This window comes from Alexandromys fortis, unplaced genomic scaffold (assembly GCF_014885135.2).
Source record: "Alexandromys fortis isolate MF-2015 unplaced genomic scaffold, M_Fortis_MF-2015_v1.1 scaffold_295, whole genome shotgun sequence".
In the NCBI taxonomy this organism is placed as follows: Eukaryota; Metazoa; Chordata; class Mammalia; order Rodentia; family Cricetidae; genus Alexandromys; species Alexandromys fortis.
In genome coordinates, this window is record NW_026068169.1 from 170439 (window position 1) to 195445 (window position 25007).

At 38.4% G+C, this 25007-nt stretch overlaps 1 protein-coding gene and 1 pseudogene across 5 annotated transcripts in view; both read right to left on the reverse strand.

Moving 5' to 3' along the window:
- Positions 1-357: 357 nt before the first annotated feature.
- The window catches only part of Phf8 (PHD finger protein 8), a 91888-nt gene continuing 67238 nt past the window's right edge, over positions 358-25007 (reverse strand). For all 5 annotated transcript variants that reach the window (XM_050128314.1, XM_050128315.1, XM_050128312.1 and 2 more), the window contains 4 exons: positions 21799-21894; positions 8251-8360; positions 3636-3969; positions 358-2839 (listed from right to left, as the gene is read on the reverse strand). In XM_050128314.1, coding sequence (XP_049984271.1) covers positions 2751-2839; positions 3636-3969; positions 8251-8360; positions 21799-21894 — 629 coding nt within the window. In that variant the 3' untranslated portion in view covers positions 358-2750. The remainder of the gene's footprint in view (positions 2840-3635; positions 3970-8250; positions 8361-21798; positions 21895-25007) is intronic.
- LOC126492156 (Y-box-binding protein 1-like) lies at positions 17343-21780 on the reverse strand (annotated as a pseudogene).

Sequence of the window (25007 nt, forward strand, 5' to 3'; positions counted from 1 at the left end):
ATGTCATAAAATACAGTATCATATATAATTAGTATATGCTAATAAAAAGTAGCTCATGAAAACCATCGAAATCTTTCTCATTGAACTTCTCAGGACCACTGAAATGTTGTGCCTTTTATTTTCTGCTTATTTTGCTTTTAATTCTGCATTTCTTATGTTTAAACTGTGTCCTTGAGATCAGGATCTTGCCAAATTCTTATCTCAGGTATAATGTTGGGTATCAGGAAAATGCCCACTAATAAGCTGCTGAATGAATGAGAGACAAAAGGAAAGTAACTTCCTGAACCCCATATCTTAACCACCACCACCTCCACCACCTCCACCACCTCCACCAATAATAACATCAAGCAACAAAACTGCCAAGATAAATCACTTTTATCTCTACAGGAAAGGGAAATCTAAAAAATATATAAATTACATTAGTAACACAACATAAGAAAAAACAAGGGGAACAAACAACAGAGAAATCTGGATGATGCTACTCTAACCTATTTATAAAAAGGCCCTGCATCAGAAATCACAATCCTACCCACTTCTAAAAATATATTTAGACATGTACAGAAGCGGTGGGTTTGTTTTTAAATTGTTTGCTTTTTTTGTAAAAATATATTAAAGGTGAATAGAAATCCTCTTCTCTCTGCCCTCCTATCCTACCCCAGCTCTCTGCTGGGATTGCAGATCAGAGGTAACTATCACACCATGTTCTAAACCTTGGTTATTTCCAACTCCTCTCCACCTCACTTCACTTAGAACCTGAAACATAAAAACAAAACAAAACAACAACAACAATAACAACAACAAAAACACACTAGCTTCTTTGGAAAAGCATAACTCTGAGGGTAAACTTGCTTTTCATTGGAAACAATACAAAACAACAGGAGACTCTGAGAACCCAACTAAACTAAACAAACCCCATCAGAGGCTGGGTTTCAGCTCCACAGAACCTTCTAACAAAGAAACAGAGGGAAAAGAGGCCTGGAATGGGTGGGGAGAGGGTGCTAGCAATTAGCTGCCTTTGAAAGATCAAGAGGGTGTTTTAATGGGTGAAAGGGCTAGGGACCTGTTTTTGGTGACAACAGTCAGCCTTTAGTCAGGAAGTTGCCCACATAGGGTCAGAGGCTTCTCCTGCTTCCCCCTTACTTTCCCACTACTGCCTTGAAATCTCCAAGACAAGCAAAGCTGAGTAGAAAGGAGGGGAGTAGGGACCTCACTGCTAAGGGGGAGGTAGCCAGGCCTTTTGCCTTTGGTGTGACTAAAGGAGGACTGCTTGGCCCCTGGAGTCCCCAAGGTAGGAAAAGCAAATATGCTAAAGTACCCCTGATTCCATGAAGGATGAGGGGGTGGATCTACAGAAAAAAGAAAGAAGCACAAACATAAAGATAACATAGAGGCCTCACATATTCCCTGTGGTCTGTATCATAGCTGTTAAATTCCCCAGAAGCACTAGGCAAGCTGGGGTGAGTACAAGTGGAAGGTAGAGGACACTCCCACTTGGGCAGTGCCAAAAAGGGTTGTTCGGAGGGGGCAGTCTCCATCAAGTCCAGATTGCCAGTAAGGCAAGACAAACGAGAGGTGGGGGCACTGTCTGGAAAATGGTGACAATCACAAAGGAGAAAAAAAGTGGATCAGAAGATCTGCTACTTCACAGATGGGCATCGCTTCTAAATTCAGACTTGAATAGCCTATCTGCACTATGCTTGAATGTTGGTCTGTGGTCTGCAAAAGTAAAGGTCTGGGGGTGAAGATTTGAGTCCTGAAGTCTTCAGACTAAACCTCAGATGGGGAAAGAAGCATGGAGATTCCTGATAAATGACCCTGCAGGGTTAGGTTGTTTCACCATACTCTCTCCAGAAGGTTCAGGCTGTGCTTTGTGGTATAGGTGGCAGGAGCAGGCTACAGAGCCAGAGTTATCAATATGACAGGTACTTTGGATTTCTAGGAGTTGGGTTTGTACCTGCTGGGACCCAGTTATAGCTATGGGGATAATGTTCTACAGGCCCTCAAAATATAGGCAAATTCCTGAAGATCATCATGGGGTTTCATGTGCAATCAGACAAAAGTAGTCTCTTCTGGTGGGCTAGGCAACAGCCACGATCAAAGGCTTGGGCATCTGTCTTCTTCCTTACCTTGAAAAGTAACAGGAATCTCCTTTTTTCCCCCCAAAGACTGATAAAATCAGCTTTTCTAGGCCAGATCTGGAGATGGCCCATAATAGGGCAATAAAGGTTCTCTCCATTTTCCTCATGAAAAGAGGCAAAAGGAGATAAAGATCATAACCTTCTTTCAGAAACAAGACTGAAGGTAGGGCATACCCACTGGATTGGGAGGAAGGGGTAGGAAAAAAATGGGTGGAGGTGGGTGGGCTTAGAGACAGGGCTGGAGTTGGAGCAAATGTTGAGCACTTCATGGCAGGGAAACTGAAGGGCCCAGACTTCCTTTATGCTGCTCCTCATCATACATTCCAATTCCAATAGGAAGGGAAATTATGTGGGAGGAGCAAGAAAAGATTCTTGTCAGTTAGAAACCTCTCTCATTTACTTGCTGCTATTCATGGGTATGGAAAAGGAAGGCAGGATACTCATAGCAGAAGTGAGAAAGGAAGTTGGGGATAGTCCATGCCTTTGGTCAGTCCCAATGAAGCAGGACAATGCACCTTGTCCGGGGCTCATAGGATCCAGAAGTGCCCCGAGTTGACAACGAAGAAGGCAATGGGGGTGAAAGGGGTGAAGTAGGACACGATGGGGCTTGGCTCACAGAAGTAACTTGCCGTTTCTGTGGATTTTCAGGATGCGGCCGAGTCTCTGCTTTGCTGTGGCCAGGCCCTTTTTAGGACGCTTTCCTGTAAAGGAGGGGCAAAGTACACAGAAGCTTTATGAGCAACTTTAGCACAAACTGTTCTTGCATCATCCCCTTCTTTGTTTCTCTCAACAAAGATTCTTCATCCTTATGTCATATTGGTCAAGGAGTCCTCCTTAACTCTTTCTATTCAATGCCATATGCTTGGTTCTTCTCTGGATCGCTGCAGCAGCCGTAAACACTATAGTTCTAGCTTTCTGCCCCCCCCCCCCACTGACTCTGAGTTTAAAACATTTTGTTTAGAAAATTCTGTAAGGATGTCAATGTGCTTCCATGTCATTCACATTATCCTGATCACCAGGGTTAGTAACTATAGTTCAGTGTTCCTGAAGGTTCCATCCTCAGGGTCTTCTTTCATTAGAAACTCCCATTCGAGTCACTCATAAATATCATAGAAAACTTAGTATCCTGGAACTACATCCATACTCTTGGGATTGGGCTCTGGCCAATGAAAGGAAAAGGAGGGTTTGAATTCTCTCTCATGCCTGTCTCTCCACATCAAATCATTTCTTACATCCTATATGATCATAACTATTATTTCTGTTTATCATCTCTCTCATTACTCTGATCTGAGGTCCTATGTTTGTGTTTCTCCATTCTTTCCTGAATCTATGGATGTACAGACTATCTACTTCCAATCCAACCTCCACTATGGTCACCTCTCCATGACCTATTAAACTTAAATATAAGCACCTGAAGTTTGGCTTTCAGTGGTCCTTCCTGATTTAGAACAGGGAGTTTTAAGATTGCTCATCTTAATCCCCATTTGGGTCATGTACCTTGTCCTGCCTGATTGCTCTGGGAGCCAACTGAAGGACGCCTCTGGGTCAGGAAGACTCCAGGGGCCATGGGTGTGGTGCTTCGATTTGCCTGAGCCATGCCAAAGGCGTTGGGGCGAGCAGTGTACTCATGGTCAGCAAGACTTCCTGACAGAGCCTCTTGTTTAGGCTCAGGAGGTGGCTGGGGTGAGGAGGTGAGAGGTTGGGGCGTAGTAGCCAGCGTTGGTGCAGACACTGTTACAACAACATTGGAATCTTGAGGGCGAGGCTGCTCTGCCTCCTTCATCAAAGGCTTCTTCTTGATAGATTTCTTCTTTTGGGCCTTTTGCAGCTCCTGAAATACAAGCCAAGTCAGAGGGGAGATTAAAGAGTGAAGAAAAGAAAAAGAAAAATTTCTCAGGAAGTAAGGAGACAATGGTTCAATAAGTTTCTGCATCCTGCCACTTCTTCCTCATTCCTTCTAAATCTGTCTTGTATGGACCTGCAACAAAAGCGCTTCCAGGACCTACAGTGATTTTCTTGACATCATCTATCCTTAACTCATCACTACCACTTAATACTACAATGGTAAGAAAATTTGTAAATGATTTCAAAGACTTGGGTTTTGGTGAGCTGTGGGTATTACTAATAACTAAATTTATACTAGCACTTTGGATACTTTGTTTACTTTATTTTCTTATTTAATTCTCTTAACAGTCTTCATTTTACAAACAACAAAACAGAAGTGCAAGGACATTAAGTAAGTTAAGCCCAAACCCTCATGGAAAAGTAGTTAGCTCAAAATGAACTGAGAGTAAAGTGTTAGCTTTGGGATAAGGCAAACCTGAGTAAACCCAGACTTCTGTTTTCTAAATTAGATGACTTTGATTAAAGTTACTACTAACCTTTCTGAATATCAGCTGCCTTGTGTGCTTTTTTTTAGAGTTGTTAGAAAGCTTACATAATGACAAAAATATTTAATACATGAAAGGAACTCAGCAAGGAATTAATTATTATTCTCTATTTCTTATAATATCTTTTTTTCCTTTTGCCGATCTTTTTCTTTGAACAGAGGACTTGACAATCTTTTAAGTCACTAATACAAATAACTCAATTTGGATGAAATAAATAAACATGAAGTTGTGCCACTTCTTCCAGTATCTTGCATTTCATCCACTTATTGCTCTATGGATCTACTATCCATTGTGTAGTGGGTATCTGGATAATGGGCATGTGGAGTCCTGAGAACCTGGAAGATGGGGCTGAGAACATGTGAATGAATTTACTTTCTGACATACTACTCAGCCACACATACCAATTCTATGAATATATTTCTTAGCTTTCTCTTGGCAACAAAAGCCTAGACCAGCCTTCAGAAGATTTGCTATGCTATGGTTACCAGAGAAACTTCTAGAGCATGAGACTAATGGTATTAGTCATTGTTCTCTGACATGACATTGTCAGTGTTATGTTAGGCACTGTTCCTTAATTACTCAATACTTTTAAGGATGAGAAGAATTATACTCCCATTCTAAGGATAAAGAAACTAGGGCAAAAAGGCTTGGTTATTTTCCTTTTGTTTATGTACATTTGTGTTTTGCCTGCATGTATGTGTGTGTGAGTGTGCCAATTCCTCTAGAACTAGAGTTACAGATGGTTGTGAGCCACCATCTGAGTGCTGGGAATTGAACCCAGGTCCTCTGGAAAAGCAGCCAGTGCTTTTAACTACTGAACCATCTCTCCAGCTCTAAGTTATTTTTCCTAAAATTGCAGATCCAATTAAGTTTTCAAGTTGAGATTCAGAATTTGCTCTGTTCAGCCACACCCTTACCAGAAATCTCTTTTCTCACCCATATTAAGAATGAATTCTGGTGGCACATGCCTTTATCCCAGCAGGCAGACGTCTGTGAGTTCAAGGCCAGCCTGGTCTATATAGAGTTCCAGGACAGCTGGGAATGTTACATAAAGAAACCCTATCTTGAAAAACTAAAAAGAATTCTGTTTACTTGTTCTCTGGTCTGACTCCATAAATTATGTCTTCATATCTAGATTACTTTGCTTAAATTTTTCCACTATTGCTGCTATCCTCTTTTGCATGTAAGTGGCAAGTGGACTACCTTATGATAGGAGCATTTTCACGTTGCCAAGTTCTTTGTTGAAAAATCTACTATCAAGGTCCCAACCAAATTAAAACTTTTTGCCTGATTGATATTCATGGTATTTCACTATGTGGCTACTTACACATAGCCAACCCATAATGATTAAAGATTGAAGGCAAACATGCCATTCTTAATTAATATCAAGTGTCATTCTAAGGAGGACAGGCAGACATACATATGCATACATACATACACAGACACATACCCTCACTTAATCCTAAACAAAGCTCATGAAACAGTTGAGACAAAAAGAAATTAACTTGTCCAAGTAGTAAAGCAAGGACAGCTGTTCCAAAATCTGTTATTTTTTTACATTTGTTTGTGTATGTTTGTGCATGCACGTGCACACATGTGTGGTGCCATGACACAAGTGTTAAGGTCAGAGGACAACTTTCAGGAATACGTTCTCTTTTTGTACCCTGAGTGTCCTGGAATCAAATTTAGGTCATCATGCTTGGTGGCAAGTGCCTTTACTCACAGATACATCTTTCAGGCCCCAGAATCCACTTCTTAACTATTACTTATTATACTCATCTCCCAACATGAAGTCGCCAATTCAGAAAAGTCCCCTCCCCAGTCACTCCAACACTGATTTGTCTTGTGTGGTTATTAAAACAAAAAACTTAAATTAAATACATCCCTACTTTTAATATTTAAGGATGTAAAATATCCTTATGATCATAAGTACCATGAGATAATGCTATACAAAGTACAGATGAAGATCAAAGAAATAAAGTAGTGGTAAGTGATGTGAATAGGCAGAGGAAATGCTTTATGCTACCCCATAAGCTTAGGCTAAGCATGAGGCAATCTGGTATGAGGGGTAAATCATGAACACTGTAGTGGAGTACAGTTGACAAAGGATGTATACTTTATGGCAGCCAGGAGATTAGAGAAAAGTCACTATGAAACAAAGATAACTTTATGTGCTGTATCAAAGAGCAATATTTCCCTGGAATGCTTCCCTGTCACCCCCCAAACAACCCCCAAAACCAAAAAAATTCAACCTCTAATACCACCCCCAACTTTAAAGCCTCGTCTTTGAAGTAATTCCATCAACCAACTACTAAGAGTAGCGTCACACTTTCATCTGTTTGTTTAACACAATAGAAAGCCTTTATTTATAAGTTATATCTTATGTGGTACTGATAAATGACAGGGGGAAATTTTAGTCAAAGAGCCACTTGTCCTGCTTGATCTCTGCTGGCTCCCAATTAACAGTCTCTAAGGCATTTTCAGAATTATTATAGCTCTACAGAATATCATATAAAACAATTCTTAAATTTCATTTATACAGGATATAATTACTTAAATATATAAGCATTTAACTATTACACTTTATTGAAAAGTCAAGTAGCATGAAATCTGAAGTTATAGGATATGAGTTTGAATCTTGTCTCCTCCATTTACTGGCTGTCTTATCCTGGACTAGTCACTTAAAGTGAGCCTCATATTCGTCACCTGTAAAATGATGAAAATATCATCTATTGAACAAGACTCTTGGGCATATTATATAGACATTGTACATAGGTACACTTAACATTAAGCAGATGCTCAATAGTGCTCTAAGCAATAGGATATGGCATGAAGAACTATGTGGATACTGCTAAAGAACCAAAAACTTCACCTCCAAATACTCTTAGGGTTTCTGAGCATACTACATGCTAAAGCACATTGTAAACTAATGTTATGAAGTAAAATTGATTCAGTAAAGGTGACCTTTTAGGATGAAAAATGGTGACTGTTGTTCTCTTGAGAAGCAGGGGGTGAGGATCCTGGTAATAATGTTTGATAAAGGGTATAAGAAAAAACTCTTTATAAAGGGCCAAATTTCAATAATGGTGGATGACTCATAACTTAAGTGTACTCAACTGAGTCACTTCCTCAGGACTAAATCTAAAGGCAAATGACAGATCTAGTCTTTTCTAGCTGAGGATTTTTTTCCAATATATATTTTTACTGGTTATTTTACAAATGTATGCAATGTATTTTGATCATATTAACCCCTAACTCACCTACCTCCAAAGCCTCTCAGATTCTCCCCAATTATGTTTCCCTCCCAACTTCATATTATTTTCATTTTTTAAATAACCCACTCAGTCAAATTAATGCTGTCCATTATACATAGGTATGGGTCTTCTATGGGGCATAGGTAGCCTAACTGGGACCACACCTGTATAGAAAACTGACTCTCCCTCTTCCTCTATCTGCAGGGTTTTATATACTTAGAAGGGTAAGTGATACCAACAAGCATACTTTTCTGGCCCCTTTTTCAGCTTTAATCATGTCAACTATGTAACCTACAAAAGTAGCTTGTCATAGAGCTGGGATGAAAAGGATATAAGAGAGTCTGGGATACTGCCAGAAATAAAGATCAAAGGTTATCCATAACAGCAGGATCCTACCAGCCTCAAGGTCAGAATTTTGAGGCTTTAAATCATCAGTAGCAAGGCGATGGGTTGGGTATCAACACTTACCTGCTGGGCAAGCTTTGCAGCTGCTGCAGCCAAACCTGTCTCAATGGAGGCAACCCGGGTCCCCTCACGAACTGGACGGTCCTGCTTGGGCAGAGTTGGAGTCACACGGGCTGCAAGGGAAAAAGGATGCTTATATCTACTTGCTAATTATATTCTCTAACTTCTGACTACCCAAAAGGTGGTTGTATTGGTCTTCCTGCTTCTAGCTTTTCGCAAAACCCTATTTAATGACCAAAGCATACATAAATACAAATTACCTTCCTCAAACAGGTTGTAAAGAAAAACTTTCTTCACCTGAGGATATTTGTTTCTCCTAGAATGTGCTTATTGAAAAGGATAAACAGTAACAGTTTAAAGTTGTTTATGTGCTTTTATGTCCTTGTTTTTTCTGGATTACCTACTTTCCCAACCTAGTTTCTGCACCTACTGCTATGGTTTGAATGCCTCCTTCAAACTCATGTAGAAACTTAATAATCATTTTAACAGTTTAGAAGGGAGACTCTTTAAAGAGGCAATTAGGTCATGATATCAATGTTCTTCTCAATGGTATAAAGCTATTACTCTATGAATGGGTTAGATATTCAACTCTTTCTTCCTCTACCCTCTTACCACATGGTACCTTCCACTTATGGGGCAATTTAGTATGAAGGCCTAAACCATGCCAGCATCATGCCTGTAGACTTTCCACCCTCCAGAACCATGAGAAAAATAAAGTTTTTATTTAAAATTTACCTAGTTGTGATTTGTTATAGCAGCAGAAAACAGACTAAACACCTTTTTTTCTGTTACTCCAGACATATCGCTTCCTTATTACATACCCAGAGAATAACATTGCATTATCTTTCCCTCCATACTCATACTTGCCATCTGAACTGCCTAGAGAATGCCTTTTCCTTTTGCCTTTAAAAAATATACCTATCCCTTAAAAGTATGCTAGTAATATCTTATACAAAATGGTTGGGACCTCCCTGGTCCTAGTGCTCTTTTCTCTCTCTCTGAGTTTATAATCTGCAGAAGTGACTTGATAACGTAATACTATTGAAGATTACTATCTTATATATAAATACCAACCAATGAGTTCTTAAAGATCATGTCATAACTTTTCTATAGTACCTTAATAATACTGAATTAAAAACAACTGTTACTGTTTATCCTTTTCAATAAACACATTCTAGGAGAAACAAATATCCTCAGGTGAAGAAAGTTTTTCTTTACAACCAAATCCCAGCTGGGACTGAGGCGATAGCTCAGTAAAGTGCACATAAGTTAAAAAACAAACGAACAGGGCTGGAGAGATGGCTCTGAGGTTAAGAGCACCGACTGCTCTTCCAGAGGTCCTGAGTTCAATTCCCAGCAACCACATGGTGTCTCACAGCCATCTATAATGAGATCTAGTGCCCTCTTCTGGCATGTAAGCATACATGGAGGAATGTTGTATACATAGTAAATAAATAAATCTTTAAAAAAAAACAACAAACGAACAAATAGGAAAAACAAGCATTGATGATGGATACTTGTAAGCCCAGTGCTGGGGAGGCAGAATCAGGAAGATTTAATCAGCAAGCCCCAGGTACTAGTGAGAGATCCTATCTAAAAAAAAAAAAAATGACCAGTCACATGGCTCTGCAGGTAAAAGCACTTGCAGCACAAGCTTGATAACTTGAGTTCAAATCCCTAGAACTCACATAAAGGTGTAAGGAGAGAACCAACTCCATAAAGTTCTCCTCTGAGTTACATGTACATTCATAAAATAAAATTACAAAAGAAAAAAAACCCAAGAGTGCTCAATAGGTAAAGCACATGTCCTGCAAGTGTGAAGACCTGAGTTCATATTCTGAGAACCCACATAGGGTCAGAGGGATTAATTAGCATTTGTGATTTCAGTGCTCTTAGAGCAAGATAGGAAGCAGAGACGAGAAACCCTGGAAGGGGATAGATCAACTATTCCAGGTATGCAGCAGCAAACAACAAGAGATCGTGCCTCTCACAAGGTAGAAAGCAATGACAGACATAGCTCAGTATGAATGAGCAAGTGCCTCCCTAGTACTGGGATTACAAGTATGCATCATCAACGCTTGTTTTTTTTTTTTTTTTTGTTAAATTTATGTGGGTGCTAGTTGTTGAGTTCTGGTCCTCATGCTTGCACAAACACTTTACTGAGCCATCTCTTCATTCATGCTGAAATCCTCTGCTGTTCACACTCGTGTTGTGCATGTATACCATGGCACAACTGTGCAGGTCAGAGGACAACATGTGGGAGTCAGTTCTTTCCTTCCAACATGTGAGTCCTGGAGAACAAACTCAGGTTATTTAGGTGTGGTGGCAAGTACCTTTACCCACTGGGTCATCTCAAATGTCACTATAACATACTTTTGAAAGGTAAGCATGTTTTGAATAGTCAGACAAAAGGAAACAATCACTTAAACATGTACATCCAAACAAACATAAATATAGAGGCAGGCAGGCAGACACATACACATACAAGAATGCAAGCTTACAAATGTAGGAGTGACAGAATTAAAAAAATCCTAAATTTGCAAATCTTAATGAAACACTGGATCTAGAAAATTGGATATTCACACAGTACCTCAGTATTACTTTAAGGGTATATGCTAGTCTTCGAATGAAAACTAGACCAGGCAGTGATAGCGCACGCCTTTAATCCCAGCACTCAGGAGGCAGGGGAATTTCTGTGAGTTCCAGGCCAGCCTGGTCTACAGAGGAGTTCCAGGACAGGCTCCAAAGCTACAGAGAAACCCTGTCTCGAAAAACCACCCCCTAACACAAAAAACAGATGAAAATTATAATATGGGTGTGTTGGCACATGCGTTTAATCCCAGCACTTGGGAGACAGAATCTAGTGAGTACTCTGTGAGTTCAAGGCTAGCCTGGTCTACAAAGGGAGTTCCAGGACAGCCAGGAAACCCTGTCTTGAAAAACAAACAAAAAGAAAAAAAGAGAAAGAAAATTATATACTTCTGAAATTGAGATTATTCAAAGTATGAACATTTGGGATTTTTTTTTTGAAAGAGTTTCACTGTGTAGCCCTGGAACTTGCTATGTAGATCAGGCAGGCTGTTTTCAAATTCACAAAAAGCTACCTGCCTCTCCGTGTAGATATTAAAGGCAAAATCCACCATACCCAGCTACAAGTATGAAGTTTCATGTCATTAGTAACAATTACAGAGAAACAAATGAAATCATGTGGAAGCAGGCAATTTGCAGCATTATTTGAGTTAAGAAATTAAAAGCAAGCAAACTATTCACAGTGTTTTGAGAGTTGAGTGAAAGACAAGGATAGAAAATTTAAATGATACCATAAGAAAAAAATACTATTTTATATAATTACTCAGTTTCTCAAAAAGTGGTAATGTCACATGAAAGCAAACAGACAAATCTAGATAATGATATTGGCTATAGAACAATTATATCTGCTTCTATAATAAAACTAACAAAACCAAAAGGAACTGTTCTAGATTAAGAGTCATTTAAAAGGCATGACAGTCAAATGCCATATGGAGTTTGTTTAGAATTCATTTTAAGTAAATCCATTAAATAAACAATGTCTTGACCAAACGACATTGGCACTTTTTTATGTGATTAGGATTAGATACCATCATGTAATTAATGAATAATCATTAATTTTACTATGTATAGCAGGACTATGATTATGTGAGAAAAGCATAGGGAGAAATGACATAATATTTGGGGTTAGTTACTGGTATTATAAAAGATAATTTTTGAATAAACCACATTCACTTTGGTAAACAGGTTATGCAGGAGATTGAAACTAATTCTTTAAGGATGATATTTTGTCTGTTTAAAACATGATCTAAAGCAAATTCAGCAAAAATACTAACATATAACTGTGTATCACATATATTTGGGCATCTTAAATTATCCTCTACAGTCCAGTCACTACAAGGCCCTGGGTTTGGGTCCCCCAATACCTCCTAACACCAGGTGTGGTTGGGTTCCAGCACTTAGAGGTAGAAACAGGAAGATTAGAAGTTCAAGGTCATCTATGGCTATAAAATTAGTTCACATCTAGCCCAAGAAACATGATGCTCAAAAAAAAACCCACAAATCTTTTGAAACAGGTGTTTCTCTCTCCAGGATTCTGCCAGACCCCTCCCCTCACCACACCCAACCTTTCCCCCTAGCCAGTTCTTATACATAAAAATGTATAAGCCCAGTAAGTCTGTCTGACCTTTCCTCTCTAACCAACCAGATCTAGCCTGTTTCCAACATTCTGGTCTCCAGCTTAGTCTGACCACCTCAGCCTGTGTCACTACCATTCTCTAGGCTTCTATCAAGACCTGTCCTGCCTTCCACTGACACACAGGCTCCTCCCATGCAATATCCAACCTCTCAGATGTACCTTCATACTCTAGGCTTGGACTAGGACACATCCTGAACACCAGTGAAGTCTTCTCTGTCTAACTGACTTCATTCCACTTAAGCCATTCCCAACATCTAGGTATAACTAGCCTACACATCCTATCTTCTACTCCAATATGGTATGCTGGGGTCCACATGGTCTGCATTTTTTTTTCTGAGTACAAACCCTGACCCAAATGTGGCCCTCTGACTGCAGAAAATTACATAGGAGGAATGTCCTCTGTGGCAAACCAAGGCTACAAGGGCAGGAAAGAAGAACTCAGATAAGAAGGGCAAAGATACTGTTCACACAAGCTCTGCTTGCAATGCTATCTCTAGTAGCTAGCTAAACAATATGTATAAGCAGTGGGAAAAATAAAAATTGCTCATTCTTGAAGTGAACCTCTGTCTATAATTACCCTATTTTTAAGGTCCCAGTGATACCCATGGCTGTACTAGTCAAGGCACTAGTCTGTCCATATCAGACACAGAAGAAAAGAAGTTTTTCTCTTCAAATCAAAAAATACAAACAATATGAAATATCATGTCCAGGGGCTGGAGAGATAGCTCAGAGGTGAAAAGCACTGACTGTTCTTCCAGAGGTCCTGAGTTCAATTCCCAGCAACCACATGGTGGCTTACTGTAATGAGATCTGGTGCCCTCTTCTGGTCTGTAGGCACACATGCAGACAGAATACTGTATACATAATAAATAAATAAATCTTAAAAAAAGGAGAAATATCATGCCCAGATCTCCCCTTGAAAATGTACCAGTCCTGTAGAAATGTCAATTAGACTACCTATAAGAATCACAGGAAACAATTTAAAAGAACCATAAACTTCATCAAAGAATTCTAGGAGTTTAAAGAAGATACAAAGAAACAGCTTAATGAAATTAAGGAGAAATAAAAGCCTGAGTGATGCCCAAGAAAAAAACAAATATAAAGCTGATGGAAAAGGTAAAGACAACCCAGGACTTGAGAAAGGAATTCAACTGAGAGATATAAACATTGAAGAAGACTCAAGTTAAAATGAAGAAGGAATTGGAAAACCCAATTGCCCAACTAGAAAATTCAAAGGAAAGTCTTACAAGTAGGAAGAATCAAATACAAAGTATATCAAAGAAGCAAGGAACATGTAAAAGTTTTTAAAAACATAAGAAAGGAATATACAGGAACTGTGGAGCACCATGAAAAGACCAAACCTTCAAATTACAGGCATAGATGAAGGAGAAGAATCCAAAGTCAATGGCATAGGCCAGATCATAAAACTTCTCCTAAACTAAGGAAAAAACAAACAAACCATACAGATACAGGAAGCATAAAGAACACAAAATAGATAGGACCGGAAGAAAACAAAACTCCTCATGGCACATCATCATTAAAATACTAAGCATATAGCACAAAGAAAGAATATTGAAAGCTGAAAAAACAATCAAAAACACAAGTCACAAATAAAGGATAACATTTGATTTCTCAATGGAAACTTTGAAAGCCAGACAAGCTAGGAACAATGCATTCAGAGTCCTAAAAGATCATGATGAGCAAACTAGACTAGCCATAGTTTAATAAAAAAAATTCCCATGATTCAAACAGCCTAAAAACTATATTCAACAAACCAAACCTAAAGAAAAGACAGGAAGTAATATTTTAGGCTGAGGAGAGGAATGAGTATAATCAAGAGATGTGGGAAGAAATATCAAGTTGTAACTACTAAAATACAAAATACCAGTAGGAATACAAAAACAAAAAAACCAACGACACGATTACCACAATTAACACACACATTTCAATAATAACTTTAAATATTAATGGCCTCAATTCTCCACTCAAAAGACAGGCTGACTGAATGGATCAAGAAACATTCTATTTGCTGTCTACAAGAAACACAGCTTTAAAGACGGGAACCACTTTGGAGTAGAAGGATGGATAAAAGTAGCCCAATCAAATGGACCGAAAAGCAAGCAGGCATTGCTAGCCTAATATCTGACAAAATAGAGTTCAAAATAAAACTAATCAGAAGAGATGAAGAGGGATAATCCATTCTAACAGGGGAACATTTAACTAAGATATTACTATTCTAAACATATATGCAAACTCTGTAGTGTCCAATTTCATAAAAATATGTACTACTAGACTTAAGGACACAGATTAACACAAACCCACTAATAGTAGTTGATTTCAATGCCTTACTTTCTCCAACAGGGAGGTTACTGGGTTGAAAAATAAACATCAATAAATGGCATCATACATCAAATGGACCTAACATATTTACAAAATATTCTACCCAAACACCAAGAAAATACACATTCTACTCAGTGTAACACAGAGGCAACTCTTAAAAGACAAAATCTTAGGACACAAAACAAATTTTACAAACTCAAAAAGACTGAAATAACTCCATGTATCCTATGTGACCACAACAAAATCAAACAAAATTGACAGAAAACAAATCACTAGCAACTACACACACTCATGGAGACTAAATAGCTCATTACTGAATGATGAATGAGTCAAAGAAGAAATCAAGAAAGGATGAAACATTTCCTGGAACTAAATGAAAATGAAAACACAAAATAACAGAACCTTTGTGACACATTGAAAGCAGTCCCAGAAGGGAAATTATAACTCTGCATATGTGCATTTAAAAAGTGTAGAAATATACAAATCTAGTTTAAATAAAAAATTCTCATCTGGGATGACAATGTTCCTTTTAAGAGTCAAAGATTAACTATCAAAAACGCCAACAGCAGGCATGAGAAGTCCTCTTTTGAGGTGTCAGGGCTGTCTAAGTGACTCCCAAAACACTGTTATTGCTATTGCCTTTGGTTAATCCTTCCCCAGAGGCAGAAGTTAAGTCCTTATTGCTGAAGGAGACACCATGCACCTCAGACACATGTCCCAGAGGCCCCTGAGCTGGGACTGATATGAAAGCCTCCTCTCTGAGGACTAGCTTTTATGCCAGAAGGTGCCATGCAAGCTTCTAAAGGAGGGAAACAAGTGGCTCCTACCCAGCTACGATGCCTGTAAGCCACAGCAATGAACAGCACAATAACTCTAAGGGTGCAGTAGTGATACACATACCTTGCTGGTAACCAACAGCTGTCTAATTGGACTTTGGACTTACTCAAAAAGAGGTAAATCATGCTTGATACTGTAAGTCTACACAACTACTCATGAGTCAAGAATCTCAGAGGAGAACCTAAAACCACTTTAATGAATGAGCATAATCCCTAATTACATTCTACATATTTGTTCTTATTCCCACAGATAAGTGTAGTCCTTATTCTGCATCAGGAAAACTTCTCTTTGCAACAGATGTAGACATTAGAGAAAATCACAATCAATTAAAATGCAGAGTTGTGGAGCTCAGTCCTAAGGCATAAATCTATAAAACACTGTTTCTAGGGCCCAGGGATCATTATGGAAGAGGGGACAGAAAAATTGTAAGAGCCTGAGGATCAGGGGTTTGCCATGAGATTGTATTTTCTAGGAATGTCGTGACACCTATAAAATCTCATTAGCATGACTCCATAAACATGGGCTGAATACGTACAACAAGACTATACATGCCAAAGTAGACGAGGAAAGACCAGAAAGGCCCAATTCTATATAAAACACTATAGGAAACTAAGGAATGCTGAAAATGGGAGAAATAGTCTTCCCAAGGGATGAACACAAAAATTAGTTATCCAATACCAAATTCTAGTCCTGAAACATACATACAAGTAACAGTATACTGACTTAGCAGGTCATTTTTTATGTATTTAGGAATATATGTATATGTAACAACAATTAATGAAAAAAGTCCATGAATTTGAAAGAGCAAAGAAGGGTATATGGAAGGGTCTAAACGGAGGAAAGGGCAGGGAGAAATGATGTAATCACACTAAAATCTCATATTAGTAATAACAAACAGTCTATGTCTCCCCCATTGATTCTGAGCAGACTCATTTGCAAACTGTAGAATACAGCTCAAGTGATACAATGTGTGATGTCTAAGGTGAAGTTGGGAAAGGCAAGTTCTTAGTAGACGCCTTGAACACCCATGTTTGAAAACCTACTTATGCTGCAAGTCTAACTACTCTGAGATCACACAGCAATGAGGGAGCTAGTCAGATGGGGGAAACCACATGAATCCTTTTCCAGAAGGCACCAGGTTGTGAAACAACTAAAGATTCAAACTCTTGGCTACTAGGTTTGCTTCAGCCTTCAAAGTTTTTCTGAGGCCCCAGAAGTCACAAACTTAAGTCAAACTGTTCCCATTGTGCCCTTCCCAGTTCTTGAAACACAGGACACAGAAACATGATAAGATGGTAGTTGTTTTAAACTAGAATTAAAAAAAAAAAACCTCCCTCATTGACTGGATCTGAATTTTGGAGATTTCTTAAAGTGATCAATAAAGGCATTTTTGGAAGGCAGTTGGAAACTTTTTGGCTATAGACTGAGTATTAGAATATCCCTTTTTTATTATTTAAGACCTTTATTAACAGGTGCTTGCAGTTTGTTGACTTTTTTTGAAAAAAATCAAGTTGTAAACTTTTTATTACAAATTAAAAATGACGTTCTTAAAAATCTTAACTTGACCAGATATGAAACAATTAAAAAACATTAAAGGTTTTGAGAAAAACCAGACCTTTTTTAAAAAAAAAACCAACAACAACAAAAAAACACATTTGTCATTACCAAAGAGAGACAGCTTTAGGTTAAAAAAAAAAAAAAAAAAAAAACATGCTGCATAGATAATGCAGATAGTTCTGCCATATCTGGTCAATGGGCAAAAAAGCAAGCACTTAACGTCTTCAGCGCCAATCTTCGTTCATTTCTTATTGCTGGAATTTCATATTCATTTCTTGTTGGATGACTAAACTGAATGATGGTAGAGATGGTAAGCCGGCATTTACACAGCCCCGCCCTGCTCAGCCTCAGGAGCGGAGGAATTCTCAGCTGGTGGATCGGCTGCTTTCGTCTCTTTGCCATCTTGTGGTTTAGGGTTCTCTGAGCGCCTGCATTGGTAATTGAAGTTGCCGCCATACTGACATTGAGGTGGCTGCTGACCTTGGGTCTCTTCTCCTTGATGTTCTTTGTCCTTTTCATTGCTGTCCTCTCTAGGTTGTCTTTGGCGAGGGGGGCCCCTGCGAAATCGTGGTCTGTAACCCCGATACATTTTCTGTCTCACTGGTTCACCTTGCTCTCCTGCACTCTGGTTGTCAGCACCCTCCATCACTTCTTGCACAGGAGGGTTGGAATACTGTGGTCGACAAACAGTAAGGTGGGAACCTTTGCCTGCAATAGGGCTGGCGTTGTTGAGCTTGGCCTTCAGGAGCACTTTCTGATCCCTCATTCTTTTCCCCACTCTCACTATTCTGGTAATTCTGCTGGTAATACGTGGAGGACCCCTATGACGTGGATAGTGTCTATAATGGTTACGGTCTGCTGCATATTTACTGCCTTGAACTGGAACTCCATCAGGGCCTGTAACGTTTGCTGCCTCTGCATCCTTTTCTCCTTCAACAACATCAAACTCCACAATCTCTCCATCTCCCACACTGCGAAGGTACTTCCTGGGGTTGTTATTCTTTATGGAAGTCTGGTGTACAAATACATCTTCCTTGGTGTCATTCCTGTTGATGAAACCGTATCCTTTCCTTACATTGAACTATTTTACTGCTCCCAAAACCTTCATTGCGGTGACCTTTCTTGTCCCCGCCGGTGGGCAACACCACCCAGGCCTCCACTCCCCGGGCCACTGCCCATGGAGCCAGGCTTGGTGTAGGCGGCACTGAGGGCGGCGGGCTGCTGCTGGGTCTCAGCCTTGCTGCTCATGGTGGCAGTGGTGGTGACTGGGGCTAGAAGCAATGGCTGAGGCTCCTCCCAGGGTGTGATGGTGACTAGGGCAGCAGTGGGGCTCTCAGGGCTCTCTGGGGTCAGTTCTCTGCTCCAGCTACCGATTGAACTCGTATTAGAGTATCTTGTAGACTTAACTGACAAATATTGATATCAACAGTGTTATCATAGAGGGAGGCATTCTTAGGAAATACTCAAATGGCAAAATGTTGACATATATTATCTTGAAGTGCCTCAGGAAAAACTATAGATAGCTAAATATGGATAGAAGGATGAAACAATTTTGACAAAATGTTAATATTAAAGAATTAAGGTATTAGTTAATGGACATGTATTTATTTATGTTACTTTTCGTATCCTCGTGACCAAATGTCTAACAAGAGGTAATTTAAGAGAGAAAAAGTTTATTATGGCTTGGTTTAAAGTTCTTATTGGTTACAGTTTATTATTAACCAACTATAGTCAAAGGAACAGGGAAACCAGTAGTCTCACACATTGCTTTGTGTGAGTATAAACAATTTTTGAGATGTATTTTTGAGTGAGAGCCAGGTATTACACACAGGCAGATCTCTAAAGAGTTCCAAATCAACCAAGACTACACACAAACAAACAAAATGTATTATTTAGTGAGAAAAGCAAAAGACAGTACATAAAGGAATCTTCCAATAGAATAAAAAAGGCAAAGATAATATATACACGGTACTCAGATGTAAATATCTGAAAATATCTCTGAAAACATAAGAAACTGTTAACAGCAGTTTACTCCAAATGGAGAAGTAGAAGGCTAGAGAATAGGGTAGGAGAAAGGCCTTTCAATGTTTATCCTTATACACGTTGACTACTCTATAATTTCATGGAGAGTCAGTCTAAATAAATTATCAGAGATACATGTAAATATGCTTACTTCAAATGTTATTACTAATCATAAAACTTGGCAATGGTATAAATGTTCCACATTAAAGGAGAAGCTAGGTATATTCATGGAGAGATATTTCTTTGATCATACAATTGAGAAAGAACAGTTATTGGAAAGATGGGGAAGTATATCAGAAATTAATGAAAGGAGAAATTAGATTGATAAATTGAGGAATGGTGGTAAAAATTCTGAGACAAGATCTCACTATGTAGGCCAGAATGACTTCAATCTCATTATGTAACCTAGGTAGACCAACCGTAAATCTGCAATACTTTACTTTCTGAGAAAATGTAGACTCGTCTGGCTTGAAACCTACTATATAGATCAGGCTGGCCTCAAACTCACAGAGATATGCCTACCTCTACCTCCCAATGTTGAGATTAAAGGTGTATGCCCAGAAAAATATTTTTTTAGCAAAAATAATTTTTTTACATTTATTTATTTGGGGAGAGGTCAGAGAACAGCTTTCAGAAGTCAGTTGTTTTCTTCTACCATGTGGGCTACAGAGATTGAACTCAGGTTGTCAGGCTTGGTGGTAGGTGTTTTTACATGTTGAACCACCTTGAAAGTTCAAATCTGCAATCCTTTGATTCTCCTGTCTCCACTTTTGTTGGGCTAGGGCTGTAGGCTGTAGTACTATGACTAGCATAAATTCTATTATCTTGAGCTTTTGAAGCATCTACCAGGAAAATAAAAGCTATGATGCTGCCTTTAAGGCACAGAGTTGAGAGTAGAGAACAGAGAGAGAACACTGCTGTTCAACCTAAAATCCTCTATATTAATTGCTTGCTACACATACTACCTTTGATTAAAAAGCAAAACAAGAGTATGAAGTTTTATTGTAAGTATTATTTCAAACCCCTCTCCCCTGGTACTAAGTATTAAATTCAGGTTTTTACATGATAGGCACTCTACTACTGAGCAATATTCTCAGCTCCTACAGTGTTATTTCAACCAGAAAAAGAAAAAAATGAACAGAAACATAAAACACTAGAAGAAAATGTCAAAAGGTTAACAGTGGCTGTTTCTGAATGGCAACATCCTGGATGACTACTTCTTCATAATTTCCTTTACTTTTAGTATTTTTCACATTTTTTAATACACCAGTCAAAAATTTTATCTTCATAGAAGAAATTAAAGGTAGAAACTATAAGAAGAAATAGAGAAAATATGTTTGATTTTTATATATTGGTGATTCACTCATTAAGACATATTCTAAGAATTAGAGAGATCATAAGCTTAGCTATATAAATTGCTGTATTGCTGGGACAATAGCAAACATGACACAGTAGAAGCTTGAAAAATGATTGTATATTGAGATTTATTCTTTCTTGCTGATGGAAACTCCATTGCCAGTCTGTGAAAAAATCCTGGACTGGCCTCCTGGAGGATAAATGAATGTATGAAAAAAGGACCTAGGTATTTTTATGCTACCTAGTCCAAAATCAAGCTGGCTGAGATTGCAGGAACAGCTTAACCAACCTACAGAATCATGAGAAGTGGTAAGTATTCTTTTAGGCCATTAAGGTTTGGGTAGTTTGTTAAGCAGCAAAAGCACCATGGGCTGTGGAAGATAATTCAGTGCCTTAAAGCACTTTCCACATAAGCATGAGAACTGGAGTTTGGCTCCCCAAACCCACTAAAACTGGATGTGGTAATGAGCATCTACAAGCCCAGAATGTCTACAATGAGATGGAAGGCAGAAACAGGAGAAACTCTGAAAGCAGGGTGTATTGAACAACAAAAGTTCCTTCATTAAGAAAGGTGAAAGACAAGGGCTCATGCCTGAGGTTGTTCTCTCAGGTTCACATAAACACAACTACATGCACCTATGAATAAATCACACACAAGTGAACATGCACATTCACTACAGACAGAAACATTCAAATTTTACAAAGCTCCCAAATGTTCTTAGGTATAAACAGCCTGATCAGTGAGAAGAAGAAAATTATTTTATCTCTCAAAATTCCATGTTGATCTCACTGACCTACTTTCCCTCTCTTCCTTCCCTTCCTCAGAGATGACTTCTCAGTAGTTGACAATCTTGAGATTCTTGCAGAGCCCAAGAGTCAACATAATTTTCCTCTTTGGAAACAAAATTACTATGGGGGAATGGGATGATAGTTACCAGAATGTTCTTAGATGCTGAACATGGCTTATTGAAATTTTCCTTGTTTCCTTCATCTCAAGCCATATGATATCATAAAGCAATAGCTATGATTTTCCTAGCTAGATTACATAAACTGTGCTACACAATCATTTTAGCTCTGGCACCAAACATGGAACAGATGTTTGCTGACTAAGCAAATGAGTGACTGAATAAGATCTTGTACCATTTATCCCTTATTTCAATTATTTTTTTCACCTGGCCACTCCTACAGAGTCTAAGATACAGATACTAGATCACCTTTAGGACTCCATGGAGCATCATCTGAATTCTTCTTCTTTTTGGGTCGAGATTTCAGAGCAGGGTCATCATCATCAGACTCCAGGGATGGATAGACTGTAGAGAGAGGTGAAGGCAGGAAAAATGAAATCTTATCCAAAAAGGCAAAGACGGAATGACACATACTTCAGTCCTTCCTACTCCTCTTCAACTTTACTCATCTACACATTCCACACTCAACTGCAGAAGGTCCCTAAATATCTCACAGTTTGTGCCTTTTCTATGGTTGTTCCCTTGTTATGAAAGTCCTTCTCCTACACTCACCTTATTCTGATTTATTTGTCCCACATCACTAAAGTGAGTTACTTGGCTCACTTTTTAAAAACTCAGCTCTAGATTTAACTCTGTAGTATGTTTTTCCTCATTCTTGTAATCTGATTTAGATTCCTCCTTGCCAGCTTTCCAGAGCAACCTGTATTATGCTTGTACTGGAGATATTACATTGTACTTAGAAACTGACTATTATATTTACAAATGAGGCCAGGGATATGTGTTTGATTTTATATTAAAGAACCCCCATACAATGAAAAGCAGGTATTTACTGTTTGTGAAATAATGAGAAAAATAAACTTAGTTTAACAGGACCAAGATTATTGGTACTACATGATCTAACTGATACAGTATCCATATGCAAGTATGCTATATTACAGAAACAAATACAAGTATATAGAGTATCAAAAAATTCATAGGCAACTCTTCATAATCCACAGGCAAGATATAGGATTTAATGGGAATATGGTATAGAAAGATTCTATTGATAATTCTGATTGCATTCCCAAGCCTAGAAGAGAATTTTAAGAATAACAACCTCCTAGGAATGTTCCTCCTACTTCTCTCCACAGAGCTTATCTATAGAAAATTGAGTCTATTTTTCAGACCTTCCTCTTTCAATAAAGAGGTAAAAACTTTGCCTCCTGACTATTTTCTTTCAAAAAGGGAGTATTTAATTGTTCTTAGAAAAAGATTGAGCACTAGTAACATAGCTCTTTCAGAAAAATCCATCAATATTACTTTGTTAGATCTGAAAGTTTTTCTACTCCAAAGAAATAAGTGTGGCATAGCAGAAAGACTTGGTGTCTTAGGGTCAGAAAACTTTGAAATACTGGATGACACAGTAGCAGCCTAAAGACAGTTTCAGAATCTTAAACCATAAAAATCGAAATAATAAACAATATTTAACCTTGCCTTGCAAAGTCGTGTTCAAAAGTTGTACTTAAGAGTTGATACGTGTGGGCCAGTAAGATGACTCAGCAGGTAAAAATGATTGCTGTACAAGCTTGGTGACTTAGATTTTGTTTTCCAGAACCCACATAAAGGTGGAAAGAATGGGCTACATAAAGTTGTCTTCTGACCTCTACACATGCTGTGATGGACCCACCCACGAAAGCATTTTTTAAAATTTAATAAGAAACAGATAATATTTAAAGTAACTTACATAAGGAATTCCATTCTGAGCTTCACATTTTAGTCAACAGGTATAAATTATAAATTATGCCTTTGCATTGAAAGAAAATATATATAATAAATATCCATATTCAAATATAAGGTTGAAGCCATTTCCTGATTTTAAAACATATTACTAAAAATAGTAATTAACTCAGTGTGCAACTGGCATAAAGGCAGGTATGAGAACAATTGACAAATAATATTCTTTTGATTTTTGGGACAAGGTCTCACTCTGCTTCCAAGGCTGGCCTCAAATATCAAGTGCCTCTGCCTCCTGAGTATTGGGATTACAGGTATAAACTACCATAACCAGCTCTCGCTAAGATTTTTGTACCTGTTTTTTTTTTTATTAATACTTTTAGTTGGCATACAGAATAATGGGTTATGACATTTTATGCATATGTCACTGTATATTGCACATGACTCTATCCTCCCTTAGCTGTTCTCAGTATCAATAAGCTCTAAAAGACTAAACTAATACAAAACATCTCCAACTACAAAAAGCTAAAAATCAGTAACAGAAAGAAAATGAAAAATTCAAAACTAGGTAGAAGTTATACATACTCAAAAAGAATTAAAGAAATAGTCACGTGTGATTTCAAAGACTTTGATAAAGGATAAGAAGGTTCAGTGGGTAAAAATGTCTACCACCAAGTCTGAATACATGATCAACTCCCAGAATTGTAGAAGGAGAAAACTAACTCCCACAAGTTGTCCTCTGACCTCTACACATATATAATGCCCCCAAAATAAAAGGGAAACTTTTAAAAACTTTGATATAAATTGAAACAAAAATAGAATATACAAAAACTTTAAAAAGTGCAGCAAGAACAGTGCACAGATAGCAATTCAAACCTGCAAATGCCTACATATAAAAAGATCCTAAATCAATAGCCCACCTCCATACAAAAAGAATTATTATCTGCCCCTGCCACTATCTCCATACCCACAGCCACAGTTTACAAAAGAGCTCTGCCTGGTGACTATATTCCAAGTCCCATCCATCCCTTTGCACAGGCTTAGTTCCAGACCCGTGACTCTTATAACCTGGTTAGTCCCTCCCATGTATGCCCATTTGCCTCCCCATTCTCATCTCCACAACCACAGGCCTAACTCAAAACCACAGCTCCAATACTGGCTTTGCCTGGCCTAGGTCCAATCCAGCAGTTCATACATACACACATCAGTTTTACCTAGCTCCTACACTGATCAAATCTAAGGAAAGCTAAAAATTTCACATTAGATATACAAGCAAAGAAGTCCACATGCCCAGGTCACATTGAAAAACTCTACGAAAGACCAAAACAGTATGTGTCCCATTAAACCCACCAGTTTTATAGAAATGTTCTCTAATGAGAATAATCTAGGTGAACCCCAGAGCACAGAGTTCAAATAGTAACATCTTTAAGGAATTCAAGAAGTTTAAAAGAAGACACAAAACACCTCACTGAAATTTAAAAGGATAACAACACATGCTAGAGTGATGCTCAACAAAACCAAACAGAAAACTGAACAAAATGATGAAGACAATTCAGGGTTTCAAATCCCAATTGAGTAATATGATAGAAATATTGGTGCAATATAAAGCTGAAATGAAGATGGAATTGAAAAAATGATCTGACTCTCACTACCCACTCCCTCAACCATTCTTCCTAGTCCACCTCCATTCCTTTGTGACTTTCTACTAGAGACACCAAAGACACACTTGACTGGGACCCAGGCAG